Below are 18,977 nucleotides of genomic sequence, written 5' to 3' on the forward strand. Positions count from 1 at the left end.
CAACCTACTGAAAGTCTCACAAAGAAAGGAGTATGTAGGTGGGACCAGTGGTGAATTCTACACTGTGGAACAGTTTCCCTCTCTTTTATCAGAGGCTTAAATGAACTTCAGAGTTCCTCACATATTCAATCTTCTGCTCAAATCCTTCCCATAGATTCCTACCTCAGAATAAAAGGGAAGTCATTCCAATGGTCTTCAAGGCTCGAGGCAACCTGGACTCCACCTCCCTCCCTGACCTCAGTGCCTACAAATCTCTCCCCTACACACTCCATTCCTGCCACATATGAATCCTGCCACCCATCATTAGTCTGAAAATGGAGATCGAATGCCAAATTAATAAATCACAGAGCACTACAATTCTCTTTGTATTGGGCAAACTGATATCCAAATGATAGTAAGTGAGCCCTGACATGAGAATTATGAGCAAATTATTTGTGAAAATGTACAAAGTAAATTACAAATAGCAGTGAGAAGATTAAATCAAATATAGTGTTGCTAAAACTCACCACATTTGTCCCAAACTACAATTTAATGAAAAGTACATGCCTTTATAGAGTAGAGGCCATGAGAATATATGATTTCAGACTGAAATATTTCCAAATTTAATTCAAATCGACATGAATAAAAATAAAATTATACCAACTAAAAATGTATAAAAAGCTACTGAAGGAAAAGTACTGAGCTACAGCATCTACATTTCAGTTCTTCTGGGAAATCTGGAATCAACTGTCAAGGTCATCCACTTAATTGAATCTTAATTTCAAACACTTATTTTAGGTATGAGAATTTCATTCATCTGCTTCATCATGGTATTAAAATGTGGTGACACAGATTCAAATTGTTATTTTAGCAGTATAAGCCTAAAGGATTAACATCAGTCTGTATCTATTAACAATTTATAACTTAACCTCTTAAAATTTCATAGGTGATGCAATGTCTTTACTCAAAGTGAAGCACCTCTCCAGCCTAAGTTTTATTTGCTGGATATAAGGTATGCTTTTAAGCTGATATATAGCCTACAAATTTTTTATATTCAACTAGACTCCACATTTAGCCATAATCAAATATTACTTTGAATTTTCTTTCATGAAGTTTGAAAAATATTGACCTTTCTGGATACTTACTTCTCTTTCTGCTTTCTCATTTTCATACTGATACATTCTTTCTTTTAAATGATTACATTCATCCATTAACTCCTTATTTCTTTCTTCCAGCATAAGACCTTGCTTTTCACTTTTGGCTTGAAGTTTTGTTACAATATCCTGAAACTGGTCTTGGATATTAATTACTGTCCTGTCTTTACTATCAGCTTTGTTGTGAGCATCATCCAGTTGCTGTCGAAGCAACATATTTTCACTTTGTAGTTGAGATAATCTCTCCTCTAAGGATTCCTGCTTTCCAATGTATTTATTCACTTTACCTTGTTCACTTTGATACATGTGTTCAATTTCCTTCTTTTGACACTGTGTTTGGTTTAGGTCGCTTTGTACACGTTCTAAAACCAAAGTCTTTTCTCTGAGAACATCTCTTGTGTGATGGAGCTCAATTTCTAGGCTATTGACTTTACTTTCAGCTTTAGAAAGTTGTTGAGACAGAATCTCATTATTATCTTTTAGATTAGATACATCAAAATTCATTTTGTCTTGTAAACGAAACCACTCATCTCTTGCTCTCTGGAAAGCAAGGTCTAGGTCTTTTTTTGATGTCTGGCTTTGATCATGATCGTGGATAGCAGTAGCCAGTCTAGAACGGTATGATTCAACTTCTGTCTCCAGTCTTTCTTTGTTTTGTTTTTCATTCTCCAGTTTAGAGTTTAGCACGGTATTCTCAGCTGTCAGAACATTAAGCTGTCCACTATACTGGAATATTGTTTTTGTTAATGTTTCCTCATTCAGTTTTATTGTCTTTTGAAGATCATCATTCTTTTCTTTTACACTTTCAATTTCCTCATAATATTTCTTTTCCTTTTCCTTGTTCTGATTTTTTATTGTGTCTATTTCCAGTCTTAGCATGGCAATTTCATCCTGTAGCATGTGGTTTTCATGCAACAGATCTTTTTCTTTGTCACGACTATCAGAAACCTAAGTAACACAAAGCAGACTTGTAGCTAGCATTCAATAAAATGACAAATCATTATTTCCTCTGAAATTAAAAAATAACCTACATGTTTATACAATAAAAAGGTTGCAATAAGTGGATATCCACCTGGAAAAAGAAAAGCTGGATCCAAATGTCAAACATTATACAAGGATAAATTCCCAAAAGTTCAAAAATTTAGTTGCAGACAATGAATCCATGAAAGTAAAAAAGAAACCATGAGAGAGTTTTTAAGAGTCTCAGAATTGGAAAGGCCTTTTTCTGAATTACAACAAACCCAGAAGGCATAAATAAAAGGTTGATAAATCTGACTATATTAAAATTGGGTTTACAGTCTGATATTTTACCTATACAGCTACCCCACAGTAGGAGCCTGAGCTCTGCATATATTTGGACAGATCAAATTTCCTAAAATTCTTTTTTCCTGAGAATATTCCATATATATTCTACTTTTCTAACATTTTATAGTCATTATAAGAATTACATCTACTGACAACTGATACATCTAGGCATTGTACTAAGCATTTCTACATCCATCAACGAACAGGTTGAGTTGTCACAGTTCTGGCACAGAGAGGTTAAAAATATGAGCAAGCTGCACAATTTCCTCAAGGCTTCTGACTCTACTGCTAGTGCTCTTGTGCCAAACCATAGCTACTTCTCTAGTGGAAATAAATACAAACTGAAGCTTTATATTTCAAAACACTATGGTAAATAAGGTCAAATTTATAAAGCTTTTCTTAGAAAATTATGAGATTGTTTGGCGCTGCAATAACTTTTATTTCTTCTTCATAATGTTTAAAATAGCCATAAATGTGAAGTAGGGGAAAAATACACTGAACTATTTTACTAGGAATAAAATATTCATCAATAAATTATCACTAACTTAGCATATCATTGTTTTAAAAGCTCTTGTCCTGAAACAGAATACAACTTGGAGCAAATTATTACTTTTCTCAAAAATAGGAGAATAACATCCAAAATATGGTCTCTGAACTGGCTACACTTTTCTTCCTTACCATCAGAGGAGTGATAAATAAACCTCTCTATTAATATATCAAGGGGGTGAGATCATTGCCCAAAACTGGAAAATCTGTTAATAGCAATAGCTGTTAATAGCAATAGTTTTGAGATATGGAAAGCTCATTAATTCCTATGAAAAATATTAAAAGTCTCTCCTTTGGATGAGGCCATTGTGAATGTCACTAATGACTGTTATAGACAAATGGATTTGAAGTAAGAATATTACTTTATCCAATGGACCAAAAATGCAACTGCCCCTCCCCCCAAAATATATATACAGTCATGTACCACACAACAACATTTGGTCAAAAACAGACTGCTTATACAATGGTGATCCCATAAGATTAGTACCATAAAGCCTACGTGGTAGTGGGCTATACCATCTAGGTTTGTGTAAGTAGACTCTATGACGTTCACACAACAATGAAATCGCCTAATGATGCATTTCTCAGAACATACTCCCATTGTTAAGCGACACATGACTGTATATACGCTTTAAAAATCCTCTATATTTTCCATGATGTATAGCTTTGGTTTTTTAAAATAGATACACACACATACTTGAAAATGACTGAAAAAAATACCTCAGTATTCAATTTCTTATGAGCCATTTCTATCTCCTTTTGTTTGCAAAGGTGATTGGTCAGAATTCCATCCTGTAACATTCTGGCATTCTGTTCTCGAGAGAGTTGCCTCTGAGTGTCATTTCGCTCTTCTACAACCTAGAGACACATTTCATTAGGTTTCTGGTCTCATATTATTAAAAAAAAAGTCAAAAGCTTAAGAGCAGAAAGTGAAAGAGAAAACTGTTCAAAGCAAGCAGGCTTGTTAATAAGCAAGGATCTTTATCCCACATGAATAACTCAAATGACAGCAAATTTGTCATAGACCAAAATTACAGGTAGATATAGTATTGTGAAATAAAATTTCTTTACAAAACATTTAACTAGTTCCATCACAGTCTTAAGGCAATTTAGCCTGTGTTTTAACATAAAAAAGCAAAAATTAACATTTATGTTAATGATTAAGCTCAATTTACCCTCCATTTCCTCATTCAGAAAATATACACAAGAACGTCTATTAGATGCCAAGAATTGCAATAAATAATTTTAGCTATAAATGTCATAGTCCATATTTAGGATGAGATAATATTTTTGGTTTGTTTTAAACCTAAATAATATACATTATTATTATATTGTATATATACAAATAATATTAAGGAAATAATGTTAGAAATACGCATTTTTTACTAAAGATTAACTTACTTGATTCAAATTATTTCTTACAGTCCTCAATTCCATGTCTAGTGTTCTAAGAGTGAGTTCAAGTTGTTGTTTCATTTCAACTTCTTTACTATATTGCTCTTCTTTTCTCCTTAACTGCTCCCTAACTTTTTCATATAACTTATCAGCAGTTCTTCTCTTCTCTTCTTCTTGTTTTAAGGTAAATCTGCAGTAAATATGCTTATCTTAAAATTCATTTTGTTAGAAAATAAAAAGTTCATTTTATGATCTGGTTCTACATATGCTGGCTTATTATCCTAATGAAATATCTATGTTCTCGAATTTTTTTCCTTTCTAGGTCTCATGTTTTTAATTTCTTACTTTAATCTCTTCCAAAAGATATATATATTGAAAGGTGGCAATGAAAAAACCTTCTGCTGCTTAGTTTAGTCAATAGTCACTCTGGTAAATATTGTAGGAAAGGAATTTTGAAATTATTCAGTAAAGATAGAGTTGAAAATTACTTTTCCACATAGGCATAATTAGCACTCTATTAGGACAGATTATTTAGTTACTAATTAAAAAGAGAACTTGTTATTTATAAACAAGTTCATAAATTCACTAGAAAGAAAATCCCAGCCTCACACACACTACAGTTTCCTCTACACATGGTTACAGAGTCAGAGGCGTCTGCAGACATCTTCACACAACACACATCTGCAGGATCCCATCAGCCGAGACAAGGCCAGGGAGGCTGCCATCTGGGGCCCTGCACTTTCTGGGTCTTCTTTTGCAACGCTTTCAACTTGTTGATTATTATCTACTTTATAAACCATTTTAAAATCCCTTTTGGAACAAGACAGGATCCATATTAATTAAGTAAATAATAAAGAGTAATATGTGCTTTCAGCATAGACCTCTGAATTAATTTTATCTCTGTACGAGAGATCTTGAATAAACTAATCAGTAATCACTTTCCACCTTACTTTTTTATTCCATGCATATGTGAAGACTAAAACTGCATACATTTTGTAACTCTTTGGTCTTGAGGAAAATGGTCATTTCACACTCTGGTGGGAATGTAAATTAATCTAAGTTTTCTTGAGAACAATTTAGAAATAGGGATCAAAGACCTTTCTTAAAAGTTCTTATGCTTCAACCAAATAATACTCTATTGAAGAATTTACTAAAAGTAAATAATCAGAAATGTAGAAATAGATTTATATAAAAGATGTTCCTTGCAGCATTAATTATAAGTAAAAATGAAAAACAACTGAAATTAAATTTGTGAAATAAATAATGAGGTTTCCATATGGTGGACTTCTATATGATCATTAAAATGATGATTTGGAAGAGTACGCATTAAATTATTAGAAGTATTCACTGTTAAGAACTTCCTGTATCACTTCTAAGAATCTCATACTCCACAATACTAAAGAAGTTTTCTCCCCTGTAAAATCCCAGAAGGTAAGTTAGCAATTATAAAACTTCTCCTACATTTATCGTGGTATAAAAGTAAATAGTTCAAATATTTGTTTAAAACCAAGGTGTTCAATACCTCAAACTGCAGACTTCTCGTTCCCATTCCACTTTTTGATGCTCTAACTGCGATTTTATTTCTTTTGTTTCTGACAGCTCCTTTTGTAGTCCACTAATCTTACTTTCCATTTTTTTAATTTTTCCTGTAAGTAGTTCACAGTGATTTTTTTTAAGTTCTATTAATCTTTCATATGAAAGAACTGCATTCTGGATTTTCAATAGGCTAACAGAATCTGCATCAGAGAGGAAACAAAAATAGAAATAAAATATATGAGTATTTTTTTGTGTATAAAGGACCGTGCATTTTCACATTCCCTCATTCATACATTGAACAAATGTATGTTGAGTACTGACAACCTGGAAGACATTATACTAAGCTCTGCAGATAAAACAGACAAGACCTCTGGCTCTTGTTTAGCTTAAAGTCTAGTGGAGGAGAAAGACAAATAAAACATTAATTATAAATTCAGATAGATACTATAAGAAAACAGAGTTTAATGATCATATAACAGAACTTGACCTAGAATGGGCCCAGAGAAGACTCCCCTGAGGAAGAGATGGCTACACTGAGAAATGAAGGATGAGCAGGAAGCAATTCAGCACAGGAGGAAGAAGAGCATTCTAGACAGCATACAGCATGTGCCTTGGTTCTACTGCAACCTGCTTCTAGCCAAGATGGAGTCACAGGTTGATTTACCTTCCTACCTGAAACAAGCAAAAACAAAACAGACAAAATACATTAAAAAGTGATTTTGAAGACAAAGAATTCAGGCAATGAAGGACAATGATCCCTGAAAACAAATGAAGTTAGCCTAACAAACGCCCAGCTCACTGCCTTGAGAGAATGGCCAGGCCACAACACAGGGAGAAGGGACTGAGGTGGGGCCCACCAGACTCCCTGAGCTGAGGTGACGAAGCTCAGAGTCTGGTGAGACCAAGGCCAATAGAGATCACAGGTCAGAACACTGGGCAGTAGAGAGCAGAACAGAGAAAGAACCCTGGAGATCTGCAGAGGACCTCCTGGGTGTTCAGCAGAGTAGTGCACAGTGTACACAGGTGAAGAAACCACCAGGGACCAGGGGGAAAGACCATCTGAAAAGAGCAGAGGAAACAGTGCCCGGTGCTCACACGGCACCAGGAATGGTGTCTATTCCCATTAGCCAGGCTGGAAAGACTCACAATTCACAGGATAATGAATAGAATAGTCAGGAAGGTCGTGCCATGGTAGTAGGGAATAATTAGCCGTAGGCCGAGCACTGCTCTGGATGCACCTAACAAATCATAAGAGCAAGACCAGAAAGGATCAAACTTTTTATAAGTAACTTAACTGTATCCTCAAACAAAGCTCAGAGATACATAGAGGCATGGAGCTATTTTTAAAAAACCAAACTGCACTTACAGAGATGCAAATTATAATGTCAGAGATGAAAAATACACTGGATGGGAACAATATAAGTTACCACAAAATAAAAGATTAGTAAGTTTGATAAGTGAACTGTGAGAAAACTTCACATGGCTAATATATAATTCCCCAAAGAGGCAATGGAAAGGGACAGAAAAAACATTTGAAGAAAAATTGGCCAAAAACTTTCTAAACTTAATGAAAACTATAATCCCACAGATCCAGGAAGGATCTGGCTAGGAGAGAAGAAATAGAAATAAACTATTGTAATTGTCTTACACTATATATGATGTGATATAATATTACTTGAAGGTGGACTGTGATAATTTAAACTCATATACTATAAACACTAAAGCAACTACTAAAATAGCACAACAGATGAGTTACAGCTAATAAGCCAAATAAAAGAAATAAAAATAAAAATAAAATAATCTAAAAGAAGGCAAAAAGAAAAGAGGAACAAAGAGCAGATGAGGCAAATAGGAATCAAACAGCATGATGACAGATTCAAACCTACCATATCAATAATCATGTTAAATGAAAATGATCTAAAAACCTCAATTAAAAGGCAGACTGTCAAACTAGATAAAAAAGCCGAGACCAACTATATACCACCTATAAGAAATGCACTTTCAATGTAAAGACACAAATTTGTTAAAAGGATGGAAATAAGATACACCATACCAACACTTGATGAAAGAAGATTGAGCTGAAGTGGCGACATTAATACCAAACAAAGGAAACTTCAGAGCAAAAATATCACTAGCAACAAATAAGGTCATTTCATAATGATAAAAGGGTCCATTAATAAGCAGCATAATAATCCTAAATGGTTATGCATCTAATTACACCGTCAAAATACAAGAAGCAAAAATTGATAGAACTGCAAAGAGAAATAGACAAATTCACAATTATAGTCTGCTATTTCAGTACCCCTCACTCAATAAGTGACAGAGCAAGTAGGCAGAAAATCATCAAGGATATAGTAGACTTGAACACCACCATTCTTCTCAAGTACCTATGGAACACTTACCAAAAAGACTATATTCTGGGTCATAAAATAAATCTTAATAAAAGGAACAAAAGACTTAAGTCATACAAAGTATGTGCTCTGACCACAAAGTAACCAAATTGGAAATCAAGAACAAAAATATCTCTGGGAAATACTCAAATATTTAAAAAATTCAACACATCTAAATAACTCTTGGGTCAAAAAGGCCATAAAAAAAGAAATTAGAAAATATTTTGAACTGAATGAAAATGAAAAATATAACATATTAGAATTTGTGGAATGCTGCCACAGTAGTATTGACGTGCAAATTTATAGCACTGAATGTCTGTATTAGAAACGAAGAAAGGTCTCATATCAATGACCTTGGTTTTCACCTTAAGAAACTAGAAAAAGAAGAGTAAATTAAACCAAAGCAAGCAGAAAAAGGAAATAACAAACATCAAAGATAAAGTCAATGAGACAGAAAACAAAGAAACAATACAGAAAAATTAATGAAACCAAATGCTTTCAGGAGATCAATAAAAGTGATAAACCTCGAGCCAGGCTGATAAGGAAAAAAAGAGAGAAGGCAAAAATTACCAATATCAGAAACGAGTAATGTGACATTACTACAGATTCTACAGATAGTAAAAGAATAACAAAGTTATATTAGGAACTTTCTGTAAATAAATTTGACAGCTCAGATAAAGCGGGTAAATTCCTTGAAAGACAGAAATTACCAAAGGTCAATCAAGAAAGAACAGAGAAGCTTAATAGCCCTATATCTATAAAAGAAACTAAATTCCTCGTTAAAGACCTTCCACAAAGAAAATTCCAGTCCCAATTGGCTCCACTGGTGAATTCAATCAAACACTTTAGAAAGAAATAATACCAACTCTATTCAAACTCTCCCCAAAAAATGAAGATGAGAAATATGCCTCAACTCATTCTATAAGGCTAGCATTATCCTGAAATCAAAACCGGACAAAGATATTAAAAGAAAGCAAGCTATGTCATGAGACTGGAGGTAAAAATTCTAAACAAAACATTAGCAAATCAAATCCAATAATACATTAAAAGGATAATTTTTCATGACCAAATGGGGTTTATCCCAGGAATGCAGGGCTAGTTTAACATTCAAAAATCAATTAATGTTACTCACCATATTAACAAACTGAAAAAGAAAGCACAGAAGAAAATCTTTGTGACCTTGTGCTAGGCAAAGATTTCCTAGATAGGAACACCAAAAGCAAAATCCATAGAACAAATGGATAAATTAAACTTCATCAAAAAGGAAAACTTCTTGCTCTTTAAAAAACACTGTTAAGAGAATGAAAATACAAGCCACAGACTGGGAAAAAAACGTTTGCACAAAATATAGCTGAAGGGGCCGACCAGGCAGCATAGTGGTTAAGTTTGCACGCTCCACTTCAGCGGCCCGGGGTTCGCAGGTTTGGATCCTGGGTGCAGACCTATGCACCACTTATCAAGCCATGCTGTGGCAGGTGTCCCACATACAAAGTAGAAGAAGATGGGCATGGATGTTAGCCCAGGGCCAATCTTCCTCAGCAAAAAGAGGAAGACTGGCAACAGATTGCTAGCTCAGGGCTAATCTTCTTCACCAAAAAAAAAAAAGCCTAAAAAAGGAATTGTATCCAGAATACATAAAGAATTCTCAAAACTCAACAAATAAGAAGAAAAACAACCTAATTTTTAAAATGGCAAAAGAATTAGTTCAAAGAGGATATACAGATGGCAAATAAGCACATGAAAAGATGCTCAACATTATTAGGGAAATGCATATTAAAACCATAATGATATATACACTACACACACTCATCACAATGGCTAAGATTTAAAAAGCAGACAATACTAAGTGTTTGTGAAGATATGGAGGAATTGAAACTCGCATACACTGCTGATGGGAACAGAAAATGGTACAATGACTTAGAAAACAATCTGGCAGTTTTTAATAAAGGAACATAAAGGGGCATGAGGAGACTTCTAGGGGCAATGGCTGTGTTAACTACCTGAATTATGGTGATGGATTTATACGTGTATAAATGTCTAAACTATCAAATTATATACTTTATACATGTGCTGTTTACCTAACTAAAACAGTTGAAAACAAAAAGCTCTACTGCAGGCAAAAACATCTAAGACAGTGGTTGAGACACACATGGAAACGAGGATGTGAAATGATAAAAGATGAAGCTATAGAGGACTGTGGCCTTAAACCTCATAGCAATGAGAAGTAATAGCTGGGTTTTAAGCAAGGGGGTCACATGATGAGATCTGAGTTTTTAAAATATACAATAATTATGGCTGCAGTATAGACCAGGGTTCCAGAACATGGAATGGCAGGGAAAACTGTTCCGAGGTTATTTCAGTGTTCTAGGAGGGAAATAATGGTAATCTGACCTCGGGTGAAGGCGTAGGAGAGAAGCAGAGACAGCAAACGCACTAGGTGTGCCGTTCAATCTGAGACAAGCTCAGTGGCAATTATCCTAGCTCTCTGGCAGAGAGGACACAATAGCTCTCGTTTTATTTCAATATAAAACGTGTTTCTGAGATGAAGACCTCTGTAACGTGTCAGTGCTCATGGTGCAGTACGAGACAAGCTGTGCACATCTTCCTACAGTATACAGTACTCCCCCTCATCCGCGGTTTCACTTTCCAAGGTTTTGGTCACCCATGGTCCGAAAATAACACTAGGTCATTCCCCTCACTTCATTTCACCATGTGGGCACTGTATCATCTCACATCATCATCATCATCAGAAGGGTGAGTACAGCACAACAAGATATTTTGAGAGAGAGAGAGACCACATTCACATAACTTTTATTACAGTATATTGTTATAATTGTTCTATTTTATTATTAGCTATTGTTGTTCATCTCTTACTGTGCTTAATTTATAAGGTAAACTTTATCACAGGTATGTATGTATAGGAAAAAACACAGTATATATAGGGTTCGGTACTATCCACTGGGCATCCACTGGGGGTCTTGGAACATATTCCCCACAAATAAGGGGGGACTACTGGACATAAAAAGGCTTTATATTCATACAGTGGTCCTACCTTTACAATCCATGCCAAGTCGTTCAATTAGCAACATGGAATTCATATAATTGGAGCATGGCAACTCGCAATCCTCTGAAGCTGATTCAGACGATTGAGTTAAATCAGCAAGGTCATCCATAGAATTAATTTGCTTTTTGACCTACAAATAAATAATACTATTTCGAAATATCCCCGAAATATTTATAAGGTATACTAAGTGTACAGAGGTGATAAACATCCATCTTTTTATAAAAGCAACAACACAGGTACTTCTTAAAAGAACTAATTTTTATCAAAAGGATGCCTTTAACAATAATAACGTGTTTCTAAAGTACTTTTTCAAAGTAAATGTCTCTACAACAAAGGAAGATTTTCTGTTTTTTCACTATACCTTTTATAATGTACTTTTTTTAATACAGAATAATATTTTTGATAATTTATTTTTTACAATACCTTGTTCTTTTCATTAGATGTTTTCTTTGCAGGCCTAAGAAAACAAACAAGTCTTTTCAGGCAAATATTAAATACTTAAAATACAAAGAGTATCTAAACCTATTGTAACTAATTTTCTATAAGTGGGATTAAACAATAAATAGAAAGAGTAACATTAAGGGAGGGACAAAGAAAATATACTACTAATAATATAAACAAAGTATTAAATTTAGATCAATCTGACAGTCAAAGCAAGAGGCAAAACGTAATATTACTTGTATTATTTGATAGGAAGAAATATACCAGGGTTTTTTGTTGTCATTTTCAATAAAAACAAGCTTTTACTGGCACTAAAAGCTATGGGGAAAGAACTACTTAAAGTCCTTACCTGAAGGAAACTCTTTTTCAAAAAGCTAATCATGATATTAGCTTTTTGAGGACTTTGCAACTACTATACATTAGTATTATAAGCACTTTATGTGTCTTAAAGGCACTTTAATCCTCACAACAATTCTATGAGGTAGGTAATATATCAGGTATTTTACAAAGGAAGAAAATGAGGCACAGAAAGGCTAGGTAACTTGCCCAAGCCCCATACAGCTGGTCAGTAGCAGACCCAGAATTCAAACCCAGGAAATCTGGCTTCAAAACGTGTTTCCCAACATGCTTGGAAAGTAGTATTTATTTTTTAGTGTTTCTAAGTATAGTAGTAAATGAAGCTATATTATTATTCTATTTTTAGCTATAATTATAAATCAATTTCTGAATCTTACACACATTTCTTTTAAACAAAAGACTTTATACCTAGGCAATACTGGAAACCTACTTACAATAAACTAAAGATTTGCTTTTTCTAAAGAATTTCATCAACAGGCATTCATTCTTCCTTTCAACTGTTTATTCATACATTCAACATATACTTCCTGAGCACACAATACATGTCCATGACACTGTTGGTACAGGAAGCATGGCTTTTGTAATTTAGAACTATATAATCTAAAAGTAATCATCTGTGATAGATTAACAGTTTATTTTTCTATTGTACACAAACGAAATCCTCCTCTTTTCCCCAGAATCTAAACAACTATTAAGTTACTATAACCTGATACTTTAGAGTACCTTATAAAACCATAGCTATTCGTGATGATACTGTCAAAGTTACTATAATCCTAGAATCATCAAGGAATGATTAAATTCTATTCAGTGTGGCCTAAGTGTTTGTATTATTTATGATTATATAATTTTTAAAAATCTATGTATAACAATATAACTTAAGTAATCATTTGCATATTCAATTACAGGCATATCTTGAAGATACTGCAGGTTCCATTCCAGACTACCGCAATAAAGTGAATATCACAATAAAGCAAGTCACACAAATTTTTTGGTTTCCCAGTGCATATAAAAGCTATGTTTACACTATACTATAGTCTATTAAGTGTGCAATAGCATTAATCTAAAAAAAACAATGTATATACCTTAATTAAAAATAATTTATTGCTAAAAAATGCTAACTATCATCTGAGCCTTCAGGGAATCAATCTTTTTGCTGGTGGAGGGTCTTGTGAAAAATGAAATATCTGTGAAGCACAATAAAGCAAAACCTAATAAAATGGGGTATGCCTGTATATGGGAATATTCCACTTTGGAACCAATTCTGAATGAACAAGCTCTCACCATAAAGCTATACATGAATAGAAGTACCATGGACAATTACTTTACTATCATCTTTCAAAGATAATGTAATACAATCAACAAGCTTTCTAATATTGGAAATGCAAACAACATTAAGTTAATAAATATGTCCTTCTCAACTGGATCATTTCCAACAGTGCACAAACATACCCTAAAAGCTCCCATCTTCACATAAAGAAAGAAAACTCCCTTGAACTCCACATTCTTCTTCAGTTCTCACCCATGTCTCTATTGTTTCCCAGTAAATATTCTCTAAGGAGCTTTTTACACGTATTCACTGCAGTTCAACTTCGATGGCAACTATTTATTGGAACTGCTCCTTGTCAAAGTCACTTGTCCTCATCTTAACCTTTCAGCAGTGTTTCTCTGATATAGTTGAGAATTCTCTTGCCTTGGCCTGTACACTACATTAAGCTGTTCTATTTCCAGAAAAAGTAATCACTGCTAATATTCCTTTACCTAGAAATAAAGAGTTTATAGATTTTACCTTCCATCATCCTGATCTGTTTCACTTAAACTGCTGTCATCATTCACTTGTAGCAGACCACCAGTTAGTGAACTGGCCTTTTCAAACACCGGGGTAATCACAGATTCTTTTGATGTCCGTTTCTCATCTTCATTTTTCTTTACTTCCTTCATATGCAAGCCAGGACCACTACTTTAAAAAATCCATAACAAAGCCAATGTTTTCTAATAATTCTACTGATAAAGAATAAAAAAAACAATTTTCATAAAATTCCAATTCTTATCATCTTCATTTATTAATTCACAAAACAGTCATGAAGTACCAACACAGTGAAGGAAACAGACATTCCTGCTTCAAAGTTGGATATACAATTATGATACAATGACATGTGTAAGAGTTGACATATGAAAAGTTATAAGTGAGCACAAGAAAGGCTCTACAAAAGAGGTAAAACAGAGATGACCAGGAAAAGAAATGGGAGAAAACCATTCTACTTAGAGATTAGAATGTGAGCACAAAGATTAGGAACATGGCATCTAGGTGTTTCCTAAGAACTTGAAAGGAAAAGTATAAAATACACACGGAAGCAAGTAGTGAGAGATGAGTCAGAAAAGAAATTCTGAAGAACCCTGAATGTTACACTAAAAAGCTGGAGTTCACCGCCTAAAAGCAATGACTCTTAGGCATGGGAGTAAATCACTGGATTTGTGCTATAGTTTTAGTGTTGTTTTTAAATATAACAATACTTAATTTAAATGATTTTTAAAATAGCATGAGGTACATATAACATGAAAGAAGAAATCAGGGAAATATCTTGGGGGGAAAAATTTTACTTTTAAAATACTCATATGTTGGAGTGACATCAACATTATGTCTGAATAAGACAAATCTCATTGTGTCCCCCCCACCAACAATTTGGCATCCAACCACGGGCAAAAGTGCCTTTATGGGGGCTGTGGGATCCAGCACCATACGCCAAGAGACCTAGGAGGAGTCTCACCCACCAGTGTGTTTAATAACAAGCATACAGACCACAGTCCTAGCTCTGGACCCTGCATGGCCCATGAACTGGCTCCAGCCACTCTCAGCAGCATCCAGGAGCCCCTGGAAAACACTATCTTAGATAATTACCCAGATTAGAGAGCCTTTGTGGAAATCCAGGTTTTCAGGAGAGAAGTTCCATCCAGCACACCACTGGAGCAAAAAAAAAAATACAAGTCTGGATGTAGTGGAGAGGGCAGTTATTAAAGACTGTAAGAGGTGACTGCTACTTCAAATGCAAAGACGGCAAAGCAAAACATCAAGAAACATGAAACATCAAGGAAACATGACACCATCAAAGGATCACAATACTCTTTCAGTAACCAATCCCAAAGACATGCAGATCTGTAATCTACCTGATAAAGAATTCAAAATGGCAATTTTAAGGAAACTCAATGAGCTATAAGAAAACACAGAAAGACAATTCCACAAAAGCAGGAAAACTACACAAACAAAATGAGAAGTTTATAAAGAGACAGAAATAATAAAAAAGAACTAAACAGAAATTCTGGAGCTAAAGAATACAATGAATAAAATGAAAAATGCAACAGAGAGCACTGACAGCAGAATGGATCAAGCAGAAGAAAGAATCTATGAGTTAAAAGACAGGAACTTTTAAATTATCCAGTCAGAGGAGAACAAAGAAAAAGAATGAAAAAGAGTGATGAAAGCATACTTGAATTCCTGGATACTAGGAAAAGAAACAATTTGCAAATTATTGCAGTTCCAGAAGTAGAAAAGAGGGAATAGGAGGCAGGAGGCTTATTTAGAGAAATAATGGCTGAGAATTTCCCAAACCTGTGGAAAGACTTGGATATCCAAGTTACAGAAGCTCATAGGTCACTAAACAAACTCAATGGAAAGAGATCCTCTCTAAGACATTATAATAAAACTGTCAAAAATCAAAGACAAAGAGAGAATCTGAAAAGCAGCAAGAGAAAAGAGACTTGTAACTTAGAAGGGAACTCCTATAAGTCTCTCAGTGCATTTCTCAGCAGAGACCTTGCAGGCCAGGAAAGAAGATGATGACATATTCAACGTGCTGAAGGGAAAAAACTGCCAACCAAGAATACTCATCTTGCAAAGTTATCCATAATGATAACATAATCTGACATGTTTTAATAGGTCCACTGTGTTTAGAATTGAGGGAGAGAGTTAAATAAAAAGAAAGAAAGAAAGGACCAATTAGCTGACTATTACACTAGACAGCAGATGATAGTGGTCTGGGCATGGAAGGTGTGATCGCCTTCTGAATATATTTTGAAGGCAGACCTGACAAGATTTGCTGACAGATTAGACGTGAGGTGTAAGAGAAAGAGAAAGACAGGAGTCAAAGATGACACCAAGCTTTTTGGCAGAGCAACTGGAAGAGCTGTCATTAACTCAAACAGGAAAGACTACATGAGGCGCAGGTATGAGAAAGAATATCAGGAGCTCAATTTTGGACATGTTAAGATTGCAATACCCAATAGCTCTCCAGAGTGAGATACCAAGTAGGCAGTTTGACATATAGGACAGGAATTAAGGAGAGACATCTGGGCTGGAGGTACAAATTGGGGGATCATTAGCATATACAAGGTAGTAAAAATCATGAGAAAGAAGACCAAGGACTGAATCCTGGGACACTTCAAGGTGTCAAAGGTGGGGATGAGGAGATACAAGCAAAACAGGCTGAGATAGATGGATTAGAAAGGCAAGGGGGAAACCAGGCGAGTGAGTGATATCCTGAAGGCCAAACGAAGAAAGTATCTTGCAGGAGAGTTTCCATTTCCATTCAATATTGCTGACAGGTTAAGTCAAATGAGGTCTAAGAAATTACGTCTAGATTATTAAAGTGAAAATCAGTGGTAACCTTGAAAAAACAATTTTGGAGGAGCGGTGGGAGTGAAAATTACTAGAATGAGCTCAAGAGTCAATGGAAGTGAAATGAGAGTCAGGGAGTACAGACAGTTCTTTTAAGGACTTCTTAGCTAAGTGGCATGACTGTGTTTCTTCTTGTTTAGCTGGAGTTTTCAATTTTTACATTATGATATGTAGTATTTTTGTAATACTTTACTGTTTTTTAAAAATTGGGTACCTGTCTCACTAAATGGTTTAAAAAACGCGAGACCAAGGCATTAAATAACAAATTCACAAAATTCTACAACTAAAAGACCCCTTGAAAATTTTTTAGATATATAATAATATTATATACCCTGATTATCATCTTTCTCATGCTTATAAAGACCACAGAAAGACTAGAAGTTTCAAGGCAGTATTTCTTGCTTGATGAAAATTATCTAACTCTAGAATATTTTATACTATTCAAATATGCAAACTAATTAGTCATATTAAAATTCTGTAGCAGAAATAAAGGAGGGAAATGCAAAAAATATTCTTGTTTATAAACTGAAGTTTTGTAAATTGGATAATATGAAGTCACTGTTGAAAAATTTGGTGCAGTGCATACTTCAGTACAGTCTCTTTAGAAAGGAAGGATCGTGGCATGCAGGCAGGGTTCCTGTAGAAAGAAGACGCACTGCGTCAGCAGCACCTTGATTTATAGCGCAGGGGTCAGCAAACTGCTGCCCGCAGGCCAAATCCAGCCCATTGCCTGTTCTTATAAATAAAGTTTTATTGGAACACAGCCACACCCATTCATTTACCTATTGTCTAGGACAGATTTCAGACTCAACCAAAGAGACCTTATGGTTTTCAAAGCCTAAAATATTTACTCTCTGGCCTTTTATAGAAAAGGTCTGCCAACCCCTGATTTAGCAGACCGATCCCTTGATGTATTTTACTTTAATAAGCTGTATATATATATTATATATATATATATACTGAATATATATATATTATATATATATAATTATTATATACTGAATATATATATATAATATATATATATATGATATACTGAAATGTCTATATAGGCTATGGAACAAATTGCCATGTGAAATCCCTTGGCAATATTCAGATTAATATGCGGGTCCAATATTTGAGCACTCACACATTAGGAACAAATCACAAAAATCAAATAACTAGCAATTTTGTTGGTAACTAGGTGGAGGGTCAGTGTAGCATATACCTTCTTTTTGCTACTCAGCAGATATTACAAGTATTCTAACAAAATTTGCTTAAGATATGATGTCAAACCAAATGCCTCAAATATACTTTAATTGTGAAACAATCGGTATACTGTAGATTAACCTCACTTTTTAATTTATTTTTAATTTTTTTTGCTAAGGAAGATTCGCCCTGAGCTAACATCCGCTGCCAATCTTCTTCTTTTTGTATGTGAGCTGCTGCCACAGTATGGCCACTGAGAGACGAGTGGTGTAGGCTCACACCCGGGAACCAACCCCAGGCCGCCAAAGCAGAACGCACCAAACTTAACCACTAGGCCACCAGGGCTGGCCCAACCTCATTTTTTTAAATGGTTCCATACTGCATGATTTTATGGGTATGACAATTTATTTCCTTGTTGACGGGTATTTAGATCATCTCCAACTTTTTGATATGACAATGTATAATAAATATCCTTAACATATATATGTGACATAGTTATATAAATATCCTTAACATATTCATGGGTATTATATACCCTTAACATATGTCATATTTATATATATAACAATATATAATAAACGTATTTAGAATGTGTATGGGTATTTGTGTGTGTGTGTGTTTATACAAGTCATGTTTTCCTGTAGGATCTGGTCCTGGAAGGGAAACTGAAATTCTGAAACATGCTGTTAAATTACCCTTCAAAAAAGATTTACTAATTTCATCTACCAATGGTGTATGAGAATGCCTTTTCCCTCCCATTTGCCAACCCTAGATGTTATTTTTTTAATAAAATATTTATCATTATGACTGCAAAAAATATCTCATTCTTTGTTAATTCGCATTTTCCTGATTGCCAAGTATGAGTGAATATCCCTAGTAAAAATATGAAGCATGTTAATCATGAATATTAGCTCAAATTAGCATCTGCTTTATAGAAAAATACTATTACCTAC

General features: G+C 34.5%; 1 protein-coding gene across 22 annotated transcripts in view; it reads right to left on the minus strand.

Moving 5' to 3' along the window:
* ANKRD26 (ankyrin repeat domain containing 26) overlaps positions 1-18,977 on the minus strand; it is an 89,697-nt gene that overhangs the window by 25,143 nt on the left and 45,577 nt on the right. For 16 of the 22 annotated variants that reach the window (XM_058532600.1, XM_058532598.1, XM_058532594.1 and 13 more), the window contains 8 exons: positions 17,423-17,473; positions 13,954-14,124; positions 11,793-11,826; positions 11,358-11,499; positions 5,902-6,115; positions 4,386-4,569; positions 3,705-3,842; positions 1,125-2,081 (listed from right to left, as the gene is read on the minus strand). In XM_058532600.1, coding sequence (XP_058388583.1) covers positions 1,125-2,081; positions 3,705-3,842; positions 4,386-4,569; positions 5,902-6,115; positions 11,358-11,499; positions 11,793-11,826; positions 13,954-14,124; positions 17,423-17,473 — 1,891 coding nt within the window. The remainder of the gene's footprint in view (positions 1-1,124; positions 2,082-3,704; positions 3,843-4,385; positions 4,570-5,901; positions 6,116-11,357; positions 11,500-11,792; positions 11,827-13,953; positions 14,125-17,422; positions 17,474-18,977) is intronic. The other 6 variants (XM_058532592.1, XM_058532608.1, XM_058532611.1 and 3 more) reach the window with 2 other exon arrangements.

Source organism: Diceros bicornis, chromosome 36 (genome assembly GCF_020826845.1).
Source record: "Diceros bicornis minor isolate mBicDic1 chromosome 36, mDicBic1.mat.cur, whole genome shotgun sequence".
NCBI classification, from domain to species: domain Eukaryota; kingdom Metazoa; phylum Chordata; class Mammalia; order Perissodactyla; family Rhinocerotidae; genus Diceros; species Diceros bicornis.